The following is an 18,407-nucleotide window of genomic DNA, read 5'->3' as shown; positions in this document are numbered from 1 at the left end:
AGCACCAAAGTCTGAAAATCTATGTTCAAATACTAACCCTCTCACTTCCTTGGGAGAATTCTCCTACTTCTCTGGGCCTCAGTTTACTCTTCTGCAAAGTGGGTGAAGTAGATTACATGGAGTCTAAGATCCCTTCCAGCTCTGATGTTCTGTTATTCTCACTTTACAATTTTTACAGATAAGCTTGGAAAAAAATTATCTCCATCTAATACCTCTCTTTTCTCAGTTCTCAAGCTTTACAACTGAAAGTAAGAAAATATAGGAAGTAAGTCCAGTGGTCTTTTGCATGTCGTCATTCTTCTTGACTTTGTTGAAATATTTTACATAATAGCCCATTTTCCCAGGATATTTCTCTTAAGAAGCACTGTACTCAAGTGATTGTCCTTCTACCTCTCTAACTGCTCCTCCCTTTTCATTTATTCTTCATCCTTCTCCCAGCTCTTTGTGTTGATTTGCCCTCAGCACCTAACTCTCTCCACTTTTCTATCTTTGGCAAATCTCATTCATTCTCAGGAGTTCTTATCTCCCACTTCTTTGGAGATGCCTCCTGAATCTTTAATCCCTTTCTCTCTTCTGAGCATCAGATTTATATTTCCTTGTCTATAGGATGTCTATGTCAGTAAGAGAGACAATATGGCACAATGATTGGAGAGCTGGATTTTTAGACCTATATTCTCTGGGATAGAGATCTGACCCAAGAATCCAGAATACCAAGGAACAAGTCTGGTCCACTGATACACAGTGTTTGGGTGATTGGGAGCAAGACACAATCTCCCAGCTCTCTAGGCAATTCCTTAAGACTATCAGTTGGAGAGAAGGGACCAACCTGCATTGACAGAGGGATTTTCCTCAGCCTGGAATTTTCTAAACTAAATGAAATCACAGATCTATCCACAGTAGCCTATTGGTGAGACCGCAAACAGTGTGTTTCTAAATGAATTTAAATGATTTCCTATTCCCTTCTGTCAAGTTCAATCTCCTCTGGTTGGCTATCAAGGTCAAAAATTTGGTGCTATCCTGCTCTTCTATTCTTATCTCAGACTATTGCCTTCTACACACTCCATACTCAAACTATGCTCTCCCACTTCTGTGCTTTTGATTAAACTGCTTCCCCCACCTATTTTTTTTTTTCATTTGTGAAAGATCACAGGACCCCAGATTTAGAATCTGGAAATGCCCCGGTCCAACCTTCTTATTTTACAGCTAGATAACTGAAGAGACAGGAAGTAATATGTCCAAGATCACATAGTTAGCAAATGACAGGACCAAAATTTAAATCAGGCCATCTGACTCAGTATCTAGCATCATAATAACTCCTTGATTTGTCCAACTTCCATTCCCATGTCACCTTTTCTGGGAAACCTGCCCTTAAATGCCCCTGTCAGTAATGTGTCAGGCCTGGAGTCAGGAAGATCTGAATTCAAAGGTGACCTTAAACACTTACTAGCTGTATGATCCTGGGCAAGTCACCTTCCTGTCTTTTATTTGCCTGGGTTTCCTCAACTGTAAAATTAGGGATAATGACATTTATCTCCCAGGGAATCAAATATTTATAAATATTTTTATTTGTAGGGGAAGCGAGGTGGTGCAGTGACCCTGGGCGAGTCACTTAATCCCAATTCCCTCAGCAAACGATATATGTATATATTTGTATTTGTAATATTTACACTTGTAATATTTGTAAAGTGCTTAGCATAATACCTGGCACATAATAAACACTATATAAAGTGCTACTTTTATTACTACTGCTACAATTATTATTATTAATTCAACAAACATTTATTAAGTTTCCAATATGTGCAACAATTTTGTGATAGGTGTGGACCAGAAAGACAGAATTTAAAATAAAAACAGTCCCTGGCCTCATGAAGGAGGGTGGGGAAGAGAAAAGGAGAGAGGTGGGAGGGAAGGAGGGATGGAGGGACAGAAAGAGACAGAGACACAGAGATAGAGAGGAAAACAGAGACAAAGACACACAGATGAAGGGAGGGAGGAGAAGAAGAAGGCGTGAGAGAGAAAGGGACAAAGAAGAAAGGAGAGAGCATTCATATCTATTCAGAGAAAGAGAAGGAATCAGAAAAAGAATTCTTCGAAGAAGTGGCTTTTGAACTGGCCCTTGAAAGATGAATAGGATTTCGACAGGCAAAGATGGCAAAGAGGCCATTCTAGGAGGGCAGTAAAGCACAATGGAAGGTGCACTGACTCTGGATTCAAATTCTGCCTCTGATTCATAGTACTTATATGTTTTTGAGAACGTAATTTAATCTTCTTGGTCTTAGTTTCTTCATTTGTAAAATGAGAGTGCTGGGTTAGATGATCTCTGAGGATCCTCTCAGCTCTGTTTTCATGAGTCTATCCCTTGTGCCTCCTAGGTAGTGGTGACTTTATGATACAAGGTGTGGAGTCAGGAAGATTCAAAATAATTGGGGGACACTAAGTTGTCTGGAGGAAGAGGGGCAATATGGAGAACAATCAATCAACAATCAATAAACAAATATTAAGTGCCTCTTATGGACTCTATGCAGAGTAAAACAAAATTGCAGTACCTTTACGGAAACATGAGATGCACAAATTTAAAGACATCTCCACCCCACATGTTCACACAAACTATTTGTGTCTGATTTGTGGTAGACTCTTCTCTTCATATTGGTCTGATCAGCCATCATTGGACATTCTGTATTTGACCTCAACATTGTTATTTTGGTCTTCTTTGAGAGTGAAGGGCAACATCTATTAAGTGCCTACTATGTGCAGGTTTCTGTGTCAAGCCCTGAGGATGCAATTATAAAGAATGGAATAATCCTACTTTCAGGGAGTTGATTCTAATAAGAGTTGAGCCTGCAAAGGTTGGCTGGGGCCAAAGGAATGAAAGGCCTTGAAAACTATAATGAGGAAGATGGACTTCCTCATCTAGGCCAGTGTTTCCCAGATTGTCTTATGAAGCCCCTTGTGTCCCATTTAATGTGAGTAGATTTTTTGAAAATCTTAGTGCAAGTGATAATTTTCCTTAAAACTATCAAATATAAAAATTGACAATTTCTTTCCATATTGAAATAGGTTTAATTTTATTGTGGTCCTTAAAGTTCATCAATTTCAATTTTCTCGTTTGTTTCATGAGGAAACTGAGGCCCAGAGAGGTTTCCCATTAAGATAGCATATCTACTAAGTGTCTGAAGTAAGATTTATATCCAGATTTACTCTTTAATTTTAGAATGTCAAATTAACTGGATAGCCTATACCCATGGACCCCCCCATCCCCTGAGATTCAGCCTTCTGTGGTATCAGACACTGTACCAAAATTAGAGATACAAAGAGAAAATAAGATCTACTGTCCCTGAGCTTATAAACTCATGAAGAATAGAGAAAGGAGGGAGAAAAAGCACATGAGAAAATATGATATAAGGCAGAATTTCTTAAACTATGGGTTGCAACCCCATATGGGGTTGAGTAACTGAATGTCGGGGGTGACAAAAAATTGGGAACAGTAAAAGGCACAATTTAATTCTTTACGTAAAAATAAAGAAGCACATCCATCTCATTAGTATGTAAATTTGCTTTTATCTTTAGTAAATGGCAACATCATATGTATATCAAAAAGTTAATTTTTTATTGAAGCTTTTGTTTTTCAAAACATATACAAAGATAATTTTTCACCATTGACCCTTGCAAAACTTTGTCTTCCAATTTCCCCTCCTTTCCCCCAACCCTCCTAGATAGCAAAATAATCCAATATATGTAAAACATTGTAAAAATATATGTAAATCCAATATAGGCAATTTATACAATTATCTTGCTGCACTAGAAGAATCAGATCAAAAAGGAAGAAAAACTAAGAAAGAAAATAAAATTCAAGCAAACAACAACAAAAGAAGTGAAATGCTATGTTATGGTCCACACTTAGTTTCCAGTCCTCATTCTAGGTGTAAATGATTCTCTCCATCACAAGATCATTGCAATCAGCCTAAATCATCTCATTGTTGAGAAGAGCCACATTCATCAGAATTGATCATATAATCTTGCCATTTTTCCCGTATATCCTTCAATATTCTTCATTATCTTTTCCTGTCATCGTAGACCATCTGACAGGTGTGTAGTGGTTTCTCAGAGTTGTCTTAATTTGCATTTCTCTGATCAATAGTGATTTAGGGCACCTTTTCATATGACTAGAAATGGTTTCAATTTCTCCATCTGAAAATTGACTGTTCATATCTGTTAACCATTTATCAATTGGAGTATGGCTTAAATGCTTATAAATTTGAATCTATTCTCTATATATTTTAGAAATGAGGCCTTTATCATAACCTTTAAATGTAAATATGTTTTCCCAATTTATTGCTTCCCTTCTAATCTTGTCTGTATTAGTTTTGTTTGTGCCAAAACTTTTTAACTTAATATAATCAAAATGATCTATTTGGTGTTCAATAATGAGTTCTAGTTTTTCTTTCCAAAGGATTCTTTTAAAGTAAATTTCTTTATGATTTATTACCAGTAAATGTTTGATTTGTGTATCTATTTTTCATACTTATATATCCAGTACCATGTAAAAACTTCTCAGAAAAAATTCAAGCCTTGATATAAGGTTAAATAAAATAAACTCTGATAAAGTTCTACATATTCTGTGCCTCCATCTTCCATTTCTCCTCAACCTTGAAATGTCCTCTCTCCTTCTTTTCTAGCTGAATTTTTCTCCATCTTGTAAAAGTCCAGCTCAAATGCTACTTCCTCCAGGGTGCCTTCTTTGATCTTTATCAGCAACAACCTTATCTTCAGACCTCATTTAGCACTCTGTCAATCTGATTTGTATTTCACCAAATATCACAGCTGCAAGGGGCCTGAGAGATCTTGCAGTCCTGCACTCTCATTTTCATAAATCACGGAAATTGACACCCCAGAAGTCAAGTAACCTACCTGATATCAAAGTGGAGAAGCAGAGCAGGCCTGGATTTTGCCTATACATTCAATCCAACCTTGTTCCTTCCATTATTTCTGTCTTTTTCAACTTCCCACTTCTATCACCAAGATTTTTATGCATCTCTTACCATATCCCCTCCTGTTCCCCATCTCTTTTTGTAGCTAGTTTTTCCCCCCATTTCCTTTCTTCCATCTCTTCTCTCTGCCTATCTTCATCCTACCAGTAGGATTATAAATTATATTTACTACTCTTCTAAGTGACTTGACACTGATGGATGAAAAAGTTGCTAATCCCTGAAACAGTTAATCCAGTAGGATTGGGAGAAAGTTAACTTGTTTCTTGGAATAAAGAACTAGTTGATCCTAGAATGTCTCAATTTGTATCACTGTGGTCCTAGGATGTCTCAATTTGTATCACAATATTATTATTATCCTTCACTAGGTTTATGTCTTAACCCCTTACAAGACAAGTGAACTCCTTGGGCACACTTTGCTCATATGTATGGTCTATAAATCAGGAAAGTATGATTTTTTTGTTTTGTTGGGAAAACTACTCCCACCAAAGCAAGTACAGCTGTTTGTAATGTAGTAGCCAAGTCTTAGGACAGTTTCCTGAGAGTCAGAAGTTAACTGACTTGGAGGGATTTGGAGTCAAGAAGACTCCAAATCCAATAATACTATCCACTGTACCATACTGCCTCTCATTTTGTCCATAATGGATGCTTAATAAATATTTGTTGAGTTATTGGATTGAATCCTTATATTCCCTATGTAGCCCTAATAGCTAGTGCTTTAAGGTCTGCCAAAGAGTTATCTCATTTGATAAAGCAGGTGTTCAGTAAATGCCCATTAAATGAATGAATCATTTTAGAGCTTATGAAGCTGAGTGATGCTAAGTGCAGGGCAGAGCTGAGACTAGAACTCAGGGCTCCTAACTAATTCTGGGGCTGCTTTAAGGGATCAGGAGGACAAATACAGAAGTCCAGCTAACCCTAGTTACTGTTACTGAATGTATTGGGTCTCAAACTAGCTAGGAAGCCATTAGCTAGTGACTAGAGGGAAGGTCTTTTTGCTCCAGAGAAAGGAGAAGATTCATTGAAGAGGGATAAAGGAAAAGAATGAGAATAAACTCAATTACTTCCAGGGTTCAAGGGGAAAAAAAATCACTTATTGAATGCATGATCTTAGCTAAACTTCTCTGGAGTTCATTTTCCTCATTTGTAATAAAAGGGGAAGGGAACAGTCTAGAGCTGTAAATTGACAAAAGATATCAGAATTAAGACTGATGTCAGCTGGAAGGTATCAGAGTTAGAGAAAGGGAGTTCTAGAAGAGATTTTCAAGGTCATTTAGCCCAATCTCTCCATTTTACAGATGGGAAAACTGAGGTCCTGAGAGGAGGAAGGATTTGCTTGGGATCATACAACCAGCAGATGCTGCAGGTCGTGTCTGAACCTCAAGTTCAGTCTCTGGACTACCATATGGGTTTCTTTCTGTCAAAATCAGACCTAACCTTTTACTCAATTGTAGACATGAAGTTTGTGGGGCAGATCTTTATGTCACCACACACAGCTTCATCAGAGACACATGCAAATTTTTATAGAGAAGAGGTTCTTAATTTTTTATTTTTGAGTCATGGTCCTCTTTAGTAGTTTAGAAAAGTTTAAGGTCCCTTTCTTGCATTAATGTTTTAAAATGCTTACCACAAAATATGGACAGTTATGAAGAAAACTGTTTATATTGAAATGTGGTTATCAAAATATTTTTTAAAATAAAATCAAGTTCATAGACCCCAGCTCACAAATCCCTGATAAAAAATGAGTTGGGTAACTGTCCAACTAAGAGATTCCATGGTAGCACTGGACAAGAAATCGTGAAAACTTGGACTCTAGTCTAGTCTGTGTGATCCTGAACAAATCATTTAATTTCTCTGGTCCTCAGTTTCCTCATCTGCAAAAAGGAGACAATATCTACCTACCCACAAAGTTGTTACAGCTCAGGCTGTAAGACTACATAGCTTTGCAGCAAGGGACTTTTGCCCTCAAAGGGAGGCTATCTTGCAGCATACTAGAGGGGAATTTGAACATAGACTAAAAGAAGGTATTGAAAGTTTCCTCTCTGACTGTAGGAACTGAATGTGGATCACAACATAACATTCTCACTCTTTTTGCTGTTTGCTTATATTTTGTTTTCTTACTCATTTACTTTATTTTTTTGATGTGATTTCTCTTATGCAGCAAAAGATATTATAAATGTTTATAAATGTTGGATTTAACATATATTTTAATATGTTTAACATATATTGGATTTCTTGCCATCTAGGGAAGGGGGTGGAGGAAAGGAAGAGAAAATCTGAAACACAAGGGTCAATGTTGTCAAATAATCCGTGCATATGTTTTGAAAATAAAAAGCTTTTTAAAAAAAGAAAGTAATGTTTCCTCACTGAAAGTCTTTAGGTTTAAAACAGACCCATTCCCTTGCAGCCATTTTGATCTCACAGTTGCCCAAAGCGGGTAAGAGTAGCTTGGAATTAAAGAATTTAGTACTGGGTGGGACTTTAGAAACCAGCTAGAGCAATCCCCCATTTTATAAATACGGGAAATTGAGTCCTAGAAAAGGACTTGACTTGCACACCAAGGTCATGCACCCGATTTTCTGGGACACTTCCTCACGCCTGCGACTCCGTAAAGCTCGCGTAAAACCAACCTGCGTGGGAGAACTGAGAGAGGAATCGCAGACGGGGAGGCGGACCCTTTCTCCCCTAGGTCGGCCTAGTCCAGGCCCAAAGGTCCAATGAGCGTGTGAATGGGCGGGGCGACCCCGCCTCGCTATATAAAAGAACAGTCGCGGACTTCTTGAGGATGAGGGAGGGTGGTTTGTCTCAGCTCCGGTTGTCTCGGCCTCGGCTCTTTTACTGACCTGCACCGCGAGCAAAAGAGCTTTTCGGAACTGCAGCTACAGGAGACTGCTCCGGTTGCGTCCTGCGGGGTGACGGACGGGACGGCACGGGCTTCCTTTGTCCTGGCTGGGGCCCCGCGGAGAAGTTAGGTGAAGGCAGCAGTCCCGGGGTCCAGTTCACGGACTGGGACAAAGTCCTCGCCCAGAACAGAGAACGGGGCTCTCCCTGAAGCCGGGGCTGACTCTCCAGCTATCGTTGCAGGGTCCTCTATTTCCCTCTCCCCCGCCTCTCTCTCTCGTCCCTGCGCCCATGACGGATCCCCTGATGCTCCCCCTGAGCCACGGAGTTCCGGGGCTGCAGGCTCACCGCGTGGGGGTGGCAAATCTGCCCACCGGCCCCCATGTATTCCGGAGTCTACCCCCAGCTGCCGACGGCTTCCCGCACCCTTATTCTGGGGCCGGCCTTGAGAACGGGGACCTGCGCCTCCGGGCCAGCTCAGCTGTCCAATTGGGACCCCAGCCGTCAGGACCCGGGACCCTGATGTACCCGGGTCAGCCCGGACCCTTCTCGGGGCCCCCGCGGCAGCCGCAGCTCACAGCCAGCCTGCATAGGCAGAAACTCCACCCGTTCTACCAGGGCCACCCTGCCGGGTGTGCCCTGGGTCCGAGCACCCCGCGGTGCTGGCCAGGCCCTATGGGTCCAGACCTGGCTCCCCCCGCGCTGACCTTGAGCTGCGTGGACGCCGAGCTCATCGACGAGGAGACGCTGACTTCTCTGGAACAGGAGCTGGGGCTAGACCGCGTGCAAGAGTTGCCCGAGCTCTTCCTGGGACAGAATGAGTTCGATTGCCTCTGGGACTTTGGGGGCAAACAGCAGGCCGGAGCCGTGAGCTGCTGAGGGCCCCAGGACTTTGGTCTTTTTGAGGATTTCCCTTGCCTTTTCCCTTGGCCAATCTAGCAGGCAATCAGGTCTAGCCTAATTCCAGTCTCTTATCAGTTTATCAGCCCCTGGATCCCTTTTGGCTAATTTCTGGAGTAAAAATCCAAAGGCTTGGAGGGAGGGAGTCATGTTTGGAAAGGAGCCCCTGCCAGTATTAATTGTCTGTGTCCTTGGGGTTTAAAAAGGTCTGGGTTCATGATTTGGGAAGAGACTCCTTGGCATTTCCGAATGCCTGTGTGGCTCTCCAGCTTATTTTTATTAGATAGGTGGTAGGATTTGAATCCAGACCTTCTGCCTCTTAAACTCTTTCCCACTATACCAGACTTATTGACTGTGGGGCGGGAGGAGAATGACAGATGCCTGCCTTTGTATCCTCCCCTGCTGAGCCATTTTAGGCCAAGGGTCTCTCCCAGATCTTTCCTTTGCTGCTTTCCAAGACTCCCTCCCATCTGACTGAAAGGATATGGAGCCCTTGGCAAGGTGGATCCCTATACTTATTTTAGGGGCACTGGCAGGGTGTTCCTGGGTCACTGCCATAGTTGGATTTTTTCTGCAAGCCACTGGCCCTATGCTGGGACTATTTGGGGGAGGGGAGGTTCCCCAATTCATGGGTGACAGACTGGCTTAAAGTCACTGCCCTCTTTCTCTGCCTTGCAAGCCAAAATAAATGTTTCCTTTTGGATTTAGAGTCTGCTGACCTGATTTTGGGGGGACCTGCTGTGAGAGCATTTGCCAGTGTACCAGTTCGTTTGATTTTGAGGGGATGTGGGTGAATGGGGAAGAGAAGAAGCCTAAGCAGAAACCAGAGCTGAGGGTGGCTGTGGGAGGATAGGGTGTGGGGTGGGCAGAATTGGGGCATCAATAGACCACTGGGGACTGCAGATGTCACCTTCTTTTGAAACTGCCCTCCAGTCTTTCAGTTGAAATGGTGCAATCTCACCCAGCTTCCTTCTTGGAGAGAATGGCAGTTGTTCTGAGCTTGTTCTTGAAAGGTTGAGGCCCCTGAGCGTCCTGGGTTGGTCTGGCTTGGGGTGGAGTTCTGGAGAACTGCACGGACTGCTTGCTGGTGGCTGCTGCCCCCATCTGCCCACTGTTGGTGATGCTGTTGAAGAAGGAGCAGGGGAGGGAGCAGGCGGTCAGAGCTGTGCTATCCCACAACCCTGCCCTATAAGGTCTGTTATTTTCTTCCTTTTCCTTCTTCTGCATCTCCTTCCTCATACAAATCAACAGGCTAAATTTCTGTGCCCCCTTTTAATTTGAACTTCTTATTGCACTGGGGATAGGAACTATCTGGTGAGAAAACTCCCTCCACCATAGCTGATTCACATCTGCTCTGAAACATTTAGTCTAAGATCTCCTTGACTGGGCCAGGGCAATAATGAGTTCCTTAGAGGTGGGAAGAAAAGTTGTCCTGCCTTGAATTCATTATACAACTCTGCCATTGGGCAAAACCAAACCCAAATCCCAATGTAATGGGCTACAAATCTTTTTCTTCACAATGCCCTTGGAGGCAGATGGTCCAAGTCACGGTTTCATTTCACAAATGAGGAAACTGAGGCTCTGTGGAGCCAATCACTTAAACATTAAGGAATAGAGCTGGACCTCAGTGGGATCTCCTGATACCAAGGAGCTCACTCCCCCTATCTACTCTTTTCACCTGTGATCAGTCCTATTCTCCTTCAAGAAGGAAGGAGAGCTGGAATAAGAATGAGATGTCAGTTCTTTTTGGATAGGGTCTCACAGAGGGATAAATGAAGAGGACCTTGGGTTCCCTCCTGCTGGATACAGTAGATTCCTGGGTGGCCAGTCTTCAATGTGGTGGAATTGCAAAACAATATGCAATTGAGGCAAGATGGTTGTAAGAGAAGGAACAATGGATTTGAAGTAAAAAATTGTGACTTTAAAAATTAATTCTGACACTTATTACCTTTGGAATCCTATTCAAATCACTTTGTGTTTTTTAAGCCTTGGTCTTCCCATCCAAAAAATGGGGATAACAGTTGTATTCTCTTTAACAGTTTTTGAGTAAAAGAGAGACATGAACCCAGGCATTCATAAAATGTTGTCTGGAATCAAGCAATTGAGAAGCATTAATTAAGCATCTTATTATTTGTAAGATAGGGCAGCTAGGTCAATGAAGTGGACCATCAAGCCTGGAGGCATGAAAGACCTGAATTCTATTTACTAGTTATATGATTCTGGGTAAGTCACTTAATTTTGATTGCCTCAATTTCCTCATCTGTAAAGTGGACTGGAGAAGAAAAGGGCACAGCACTTCAGTATTTTTGCTAAATAGGGTCATAAAGAATCAGACATAACCAAAAATCTACTAAACTACAACATGCACCCAATACATTTGTGATCACTGTGCTCTAGATATGATCTGTCCAGGGCAAAAGACAATGCTTTCTCCCCATTTTGGATAGAACTCCTCTCAACACACCATAGGATTGCATTAACTTTTTGGCTGTCATATTATATTACAGACATCCATTGAGCTTCAGGTCCCCTAAGGCACCCAGATCTTTTTCCTTATGAATTATTGTCTAGTCATACCTCTTCCCAATGATTAGGAGGTCACTTAAGATTTTAGAGCGTAAGAGGAGGGGAAATGAAACTCAGGACTCCATGGGTTGAGGAATGAGTAGGGAGTAAGGCAGTAGGCTCATTGATTGTAGATGATTTTTTAAAAAAAAGTTTAGCAGTAAATATGAAATGGTGACACTAGTTTGAGGGATTTGATGTATGAGAGTATTATGTAAAGAAAAGGGCATTGGAGTTGGGCTCAGGCCCCAGCTTTGTCAAGATTTAGCTATGTGACTTTCAACAAATTCAATTGAATTTTCTGAGTATATTTTCCCTCTCTGTAAAATGGGGATAATTTGATGTGAAGAGCAAATGAGATAATTGCTACAAAGTGCTCTGTAACTATAAAACATAGCAAAAATGTAAGTTTATAGGAGTTTGGGAGGGTCTGTAGCCCTTTTCTACCCATCCCCCTTCATCTAATTTTACAGAGAGGTGGTTGGTGACTTTCCTCAAGGTCACACAGTAAGTCCCAAATCAATATTCTTTTCTTTACATCATGCTGGCATCCTCATTGGGAATATTATATTATGTCACCATGAGCAAGTCTTTTCTCTCTGGGTCTGTTGTCCCATCTGTAAAATGGGAGGATTAGGCTAGAAAACCTTTAAGTTCATTCACAGCTCTGATCTTGTGTGAGATATAATAGCAACTGTGATTGCATTATCTGTTGGCTCACAAGGTCTTGATGACCGTTGAAACAGGATGGAGAGGGATGGCTGCTGTCAACTGATGATGCAACTCTGAAGCAATAGGTCTGCTGGGGTTTCTGCTTGGGGAAACTAACACATCTACTTAGTACTGGCTCAGGAAACATTATCAATCCATAATGCTTGATGGTAGAGTGAAAATGAGCCCTCTCTCCTCCAGGATTGTGACTTGGCCAAGTGTGCCTGGAGGGGATATACTTTGTCCTTCACAGGCCCCTTCCTAAATGGCCCATCACCCAAGGACTTTCTTCCCTAAACTGCTTTACCCTAGGGGCCTCTACTTTTTCAAGATTATTCCACCTCTGGACCAAATCCCATTTTTTCCTAGGGTCTAAAGAATCATACCTAGTGTAGCAAGTGTCGCCCTCAAGGTGAGGGGAGTCATTATGAGAGAAATAATGATTTTCAGAGTTAGAAAGGACCTCAGAGGCCAAGAAACTCAACCCTTATCTGTGTAAATATCCCCTTATAACATTTCTTTTTTTTCTGAATAGTTTTTATTTTTCCAAATACATATATAGTTTTCAAAATTGATTTTTGTAAGATTTTGTGTCCTAAATTTTTCTCTCTTTTTCCCTTACCTCTTCCCTTCCCAAGACAGCAAGCAATCTGACATAGGTTAAACATATGCAATCCTTTTAAACATATTTCCATATTTTTCATAGTGTGCAAGAAAAATCTGACCAAAATAAAAAAAAAAACACAAGAAAACACAAACAGACAAAAGATGAAAATATTATGCCTCTATCCAAATTGTCTCCATAGTTCTCTCTCTGGATGCAGATGGCATTTTCATGCCAAATCTATTGGGATTGCCTTGAATTACCTTATTGTTGAGAAGAGCCAAATCCATCACAGTTGATGATCACATAATCTTGTTATTATTGTGTACAATATTCTCCTCTCTTCATTCAGCATCTTTCTTGTAAGTCTTTCCAGGCTTTTCTGAAATCAGCCTGGTTGTCATTTCTTATAGAACAATAGTATTCACATACTATTCATATTCATATATCATAATTTTTTCAGCCATTTCCCAACTAATAAGCATCTACTCAATTTCTAGTTCTTTGCTACTACCAAAATTCTGCACATGTAGATCCTTTTCTCTCTTTTATGATCTCTTTGGGATACAGACTTAGTAGAGGCACTGCTGGATCAAAGGGTGTCAGTTGTTTTTCCAATGAGATATTTCACATGGTCTATTTTTTTTGTTCTTTTGCTTTTGCTTTACTCTTTTTTGATTTCTCATAAAGTCATTAGTTTTCATTGCTTCTTGATTCCTCACTTTTAACCCCACATATCTAATCCATTACCAACAATAGAAATCCTGTAAATTGTATCTCCATACCACCTTTCACATTTGTTCCTTCCTCTTTACTCACATTATCTGGTCTATTCCAATAGCCTTCTAATTGTTCTCTCGGATTCATCTTTCCATTGTCCATTATCTTCTGTTCAACTGTGTAAAATTATTTTCCTACATTGTAGTTTTTAGCATTCCACCATTTCCTACTCAGTAAACTCCAGTGGCTCCTCATTATCTTCAAGATCAACTATAAAGTCTTCTGTTTGACATTTAAAATTCTTCATCATCTGTACCCTTCTTAACCTTCTAGTCTATTCATTTTTTCTTCATCTCCACAAACTATGATTCAATGGCAAAAAATGGCTTATTTGTTGTTACTCTCCTAGGTCACTCCATTCCCATCTCCATCCCCATTCTCCATCTCCACCTCCATCTCCTTACCCCTTCCCAACTTCATCTATATCTTCCTCTCCATCTCCATCTTCATCCTCATCCCTATCTCCATCCCCATTCCCATCCCTATCCCTATCTCCATCTCCATCCCCATCCTCATCTTCATCTTTATCTCCATCTCCATCCTCGCCCTCCGTTCACATTTCCATTCCAACCTACATCCTTATCCCCATCTCCATTTTCACCTGCATTCGTACCTTCATTTATATCTCCATCTCCATCCCTATTTCCATCCTGCCTTTGCACAAGTTTGCCCATGCAATCTCAGTTCATCTCTGCCTCTTAGAATTCTTTTTCTTCAAGAACATTTAACTCAACTGTCATTTTTTGCAAAAGATCTTTCCCAGTTCCTCAGACACTTGAGATTAAAATTATATTCTTCTCTTACATTTTGTATATGCTTACATATGATCATGTTCTTGTTTGCTCCATTATAGCATGAACTTCTTGGAGCAGTTAGGTGGCACAGTGTATAGCATATTGGATATGGAGTCAGCAAGAATTGAGTTCAGATCTGCCTTCAGACACTTAGTTTGGGTAAGTCATCTAACATCCACTTACCTCAGTTTCCTTCATGTAAAATGGGAATAATAATAATATCCACTTCCCAGAGTTGTTATAAGGATTAAATGAGATAATATTTGTAAAACATTTAGCACAGTTTCTGGCACACAGTAAAAACTTAATAAATACTTGTTTCCTTCCTTCCTTGAGGGCAGAATCTATTTTTGTCTTTCCTTGTATCCACAATGCTTAGCACAGTGCCTAGAATAAATGAAGTGTTTAACAATTGCTTGTGGAGAGATTACTTGATTGAGACAGCCTACTCCACCTTTGAAACACTTGGAAGTGTTCCATTTCCAAAGAGCCCAAATCCACAAAATCTTCTCTGTACCTTCTGTATATCCCTCTCAGTTCTTTCTTTGAGGTCAAACCCTTCTACATGGCAACCAACCCTTTCAAGTTTCTTGCTAAGTCTTCCATTTCCCAGAATAAATATTCCCCGCTCCTTCAACAAATCCTCAGTGCTTATTCCCTCCCCATTCAATGACATTCATCACTTCAGATGTGATTTGATCCAGACAGGAAACAGAAGGACAATTGCTTTTTTCACTTTAAGCAACACGCCTCTCTCAAGGCAGCCCAAGATTACTTTGCCCTTTCTGGCTCTGCTAACTTGTACCATGTTTTTGTTGCTGTTGTTTGTTGGTTGGTTGCCTAGCCATGCCTTCCATACCCCAGTAGAACAGAAGAATTTGTGACAGAATTTGGGGGCTTCCTTGACTTTTGCTTTATAATCCAGACTATTCAAGGGAGAAAAGGACTGACTTTAGGCAAGAGTTATTATTGATTACAGGATAACTGGCATTTTTCTTAGGGCTTCTGATGTCATGGTCTTCCTGCCTCCTCAACCTTCCTTCAACATCACCTCAGCCAATTGTAGCCCAGTATCACTATACTACTGCAACTGCCTTCGCTGATGTGGCAGGGACTCATGCCACATAGGAAGCCTGAGGTTAGATGGGATGATGGTACATGATGGCCTCAGAGCATCATGGGTTATCCCAAGTTTTTTTGCTCACTTTCCAAATTGAATTGGCTGCAAATGCCAAAATTTTGGTTGTGGTTCTGCTTAGAATATAGAACATCAGAGCTGGGAGGGGTTTTAGAAATCATCTAGTATTACCTCCTAAGCCCTCCCCACTTATGCCTTGGTAGCATCATCCTCCCAGTCCCTCAGACTCATTACCTAGGAGTCATCCTGGATTCCTCACTCCCTGTTCCCCCGGCCTCTCTCAAATATGCCCCCATCTCTCCTCTAGCACTGCTGTCACTTTGGTGCAGATTCTCATTCTCTGAACATCTGACCTATTGCAGTAGCTACTGAGGGATCAGCCTGTCCCAAGTCTCTTTCCACTCCCATCCAACCTCTATTCACCCACTAAGTGATTTTTCCCAAAATGCAAGGGTGATCTTGTTAACTTACCACCCTTCAGATTGCTGGAGCTTTTTATCACTTTTTACTATCTTTTTAAAAAAATCATCTTTATCACCTCCAGGAGTAATATAAAATATTGTGTTTGACATTCAAAGTCCTTCAGAATTTAATCCTCTCCTACTTTTCCAGTTTTCTTACTCCTTACTCCTCATCTCATACTCTTCAATTTCCTGACACTGGCCTCTTATATGTTTCACAAACAAGACACTCTATTTCTCAGTTCTGGGCATTTTCTCTGACTGTTCCCTATACCTGGAACACTGTCCATCTTCTGTTCTGACCTATTGGTCCCCCTGGTTTCCTTTAAGTCCCAACTAAAATCTCACCTTTTATAGGAAGCTTTTCCCAACCCTTTTTAATTCCAGCACCTTCCATCTGTTAATGATTTCCCATTTATCCTTTATATAACTTGCTTTTGTACATATTTGTTTGCTTTCTCCCCTTTTAGAATGTCAGCTCCTTGAGGCCAAGGAACTGTCTTTTCCCTCTTTTTTGTATCCCCAGTGCTTAGTACAGGGCTTGATACATGTTTATTGAATGGAATTGAATTACATGTGGGGAAAGTGAGACCCAAAGAGAGAAGATAATTTGCCCATAACAACCTAAAGGTGGGCTTTCATCTCCTAGTTTGTATAGACCTAAATAACAACACATAAAAAACCAGGTCACTCTTTTGGCTCTGCTGAATCCACAATTTGTTTGAGTTTCAGAAAGCGATCACAGGCTAGAAGGCCAGTCTCCTCAGCAAGCAGAGGCCACAGAATCAAATAAGAGGGGATGATGAACGTTTATTGAGCACTCACTGTACTCTGGGAGAAGGAAAGGCAGAAAAATCTCTATCTCTGGGATTCTCTGAACTGGAGGTAGAGTGAAAATCGACATAAAAATGATGGCATCAAGCAAAGGCAAGAGTATGAGCCCTGACCATAGTTTTAGAAGGCCTGGTCTCAATCTAGTCTGACATTGACTGACTGTGGTGATGAGGTCTAGGGCACCTAGGTGGGATTGGCAGAGAAAGCCTGAAGTACTGGTAAGATTACTCCCTGAAGCAATCAGTGATTCCACTCTGTGGAAGGATACACTTCTGTATCCAGTCAGAAATTCAGGTAATGTCAAATCCCTGAGGGTAAATTTCCTTTTTACAAATCTGGCTATGGCCTATATCATCTTTGTTGAATTCCTTTTGGGATTAGTCTATCATGGTGTTTTGACTCATGGTATCTTTCTCCTCACCCCTCCCCCAAGTCTCATGGTGTCTTTCCCCTTCTCATAGCTAATTAACTTTTAGGGTGCTAAGTCCCTCTGTGGATTTAGCCTGCCAGTCAAGGGAGTATTACCTCCTGGCATATGAATTCTTTTCAAACTCTTTTCCTTGGTAAGCCTATTGCTCTCCCAAATCTATTTCATAGTTACCATGCCTGGTGTCTATTAAATCTCTTTGTCTGTAAATTCTTCCCATTTTTCTTTTCCCTTTAATAAAGCTTTTCATCTTCAAAACACATGCATGGATAATCCTAAACACTCACCTCTGCAAAAACCCCGTACTCCAAAACTTCCTTTCTCCCTTCCTCCCATCCTCTCCCCTAGACTTCAAGCAATCCAGTACATGCCCAACATGTGCAAGTCTTCTCTACATATTTCTACAATCATCATGCTGCACAAAAAAAAAAAAATCAACTCAAAAAGAAAAAAATGAGAAAGAAAACAAAATGTAAGCAAACAGCAAAAGTGAAAATCCTATGTTGTGGTCCACATTCAGTTCCCTTTCTCTAGGCACAGAAGGCTCTCTCCAGCATAGGTCTATTGGAATTGGCCTAAATCACCTCATTGGTGATCAGAACCAATCACCATATAATCTTTTGTTGCTGTGTATAATGATCTCCTGGTTCCACTCACTACACTTACCATCAGTTCCTGTAAGTCTCTCCAAGCATCTCTGTATTCATCCTGCTGATCATTTCTTATAGGACAATAATATTCCATAACATCCATATACCATAATTTACTCAGCTATTCTCCATCTGATGGGCATCCACTCAGTTTCTAGTCCCTTGCACTATGAACAGGGCTGTCACAAATATTCTTGCTCATGTGGGTCCTTTTCCTTTTTTTATGATCTCTTTGTTAGTCAAACTCTGTAGAGACACTGCTGGCTCAAAGGGTAGGTTTGATAGCTCTTTGGGCATATTCCAAAGTGATTGATGGATCAATCAATTCACAACTCCACCAACAATGTATTAGTGTCCCAGTTTTACCACATCTGCTCCAACATTCATCATAATCTTTTCCTGTCATCTTAGCCATTCTGAGAGGTGTGCAGTGTGTGTAACCTCTTCTCACAAATAAACCCACCTTTTACCAAAGACAATGGCCATTGTGAATTCATGTGGCCAATCCCCAACATTTGTTTCCAAACACCAATATTTGGTGTGCCTTCATCAATCTCATCATTTAATGCTGAACCTCAAACACATCAATGAGACCTTAGGCAAATCATTTTATTTTTCTGAGATTCAGTTTTTTCATTTGCTTAGTACCTGCCCCATTTCTCCTTACTTGATTCAAGGCAATATGTGGATCAGCATTCTCAAAACTAGTTCATAGGT

General features: G+C 40.8%; 2 protein-coding genes across 2 annotated transcripts in view; one reads left to right on the top strand and one right to left on the bottom strand.

Annotated features, from left to right (window-relative positions):
- Positions 1-7,767: 7,767 nt before the first annotated feature.
- Positions 7,768-9,435, top strand: CITED4 (Cbp/p300 interacting transactivator with Glu/Asp rich carboxy-terminal domain 4). The gene has a single exon (XM_051991372.1). It carries the CDS (start codon positions 8,118-8,120, stop codon positions 8,703-8,705), a length of 588 nt encoding a protein of 195 aa, XP_051847332.1. The 5' UTR covers positions 7,768-8,117; the 3' UTR covers positions 8,706-9,435.
- A 248-nt stretch (positions 9,436-9,683) lies between these two features.
- Positions 9,684-18,407, bottom strand: part of LOC127557505 (antizyme inhibitor 2-like) — a 49,844-nt gene continuing 41,120 nt past the window's right edge. Inside the window, exon 10 of the mRNA XM_051990819.1 lies at positions 9,684-9,849. Coding sequence (XP_051846779.1) covers positions 9,684-9,849 — 166 coding nt within the window. The remainder of the gene's footprint in view (positions 9,850-18,407) is intronic.

This window comes from Antechinus flavipes, chromosome 3 (assembly GCF_016432865.1).
Source record: "Antechinus flavipes isolate AdamAnt ecotype Samford, QLD, Australia chromosome 3, AdamAnt_v2, whole genome shotgun sequence".
NCBI classification, from domain to species: Eukaryota; Metazoa; Chordata; class Mammalia; order Dasyuromorphia; family Dasyuridae; genus Antechinus; species Antechinus flavipes.
The sequence above is the reverse complement of the archived record's forward strand: the minus strand, read 5'-3'. Positions and strand labels throughout refer to the sequence as shown.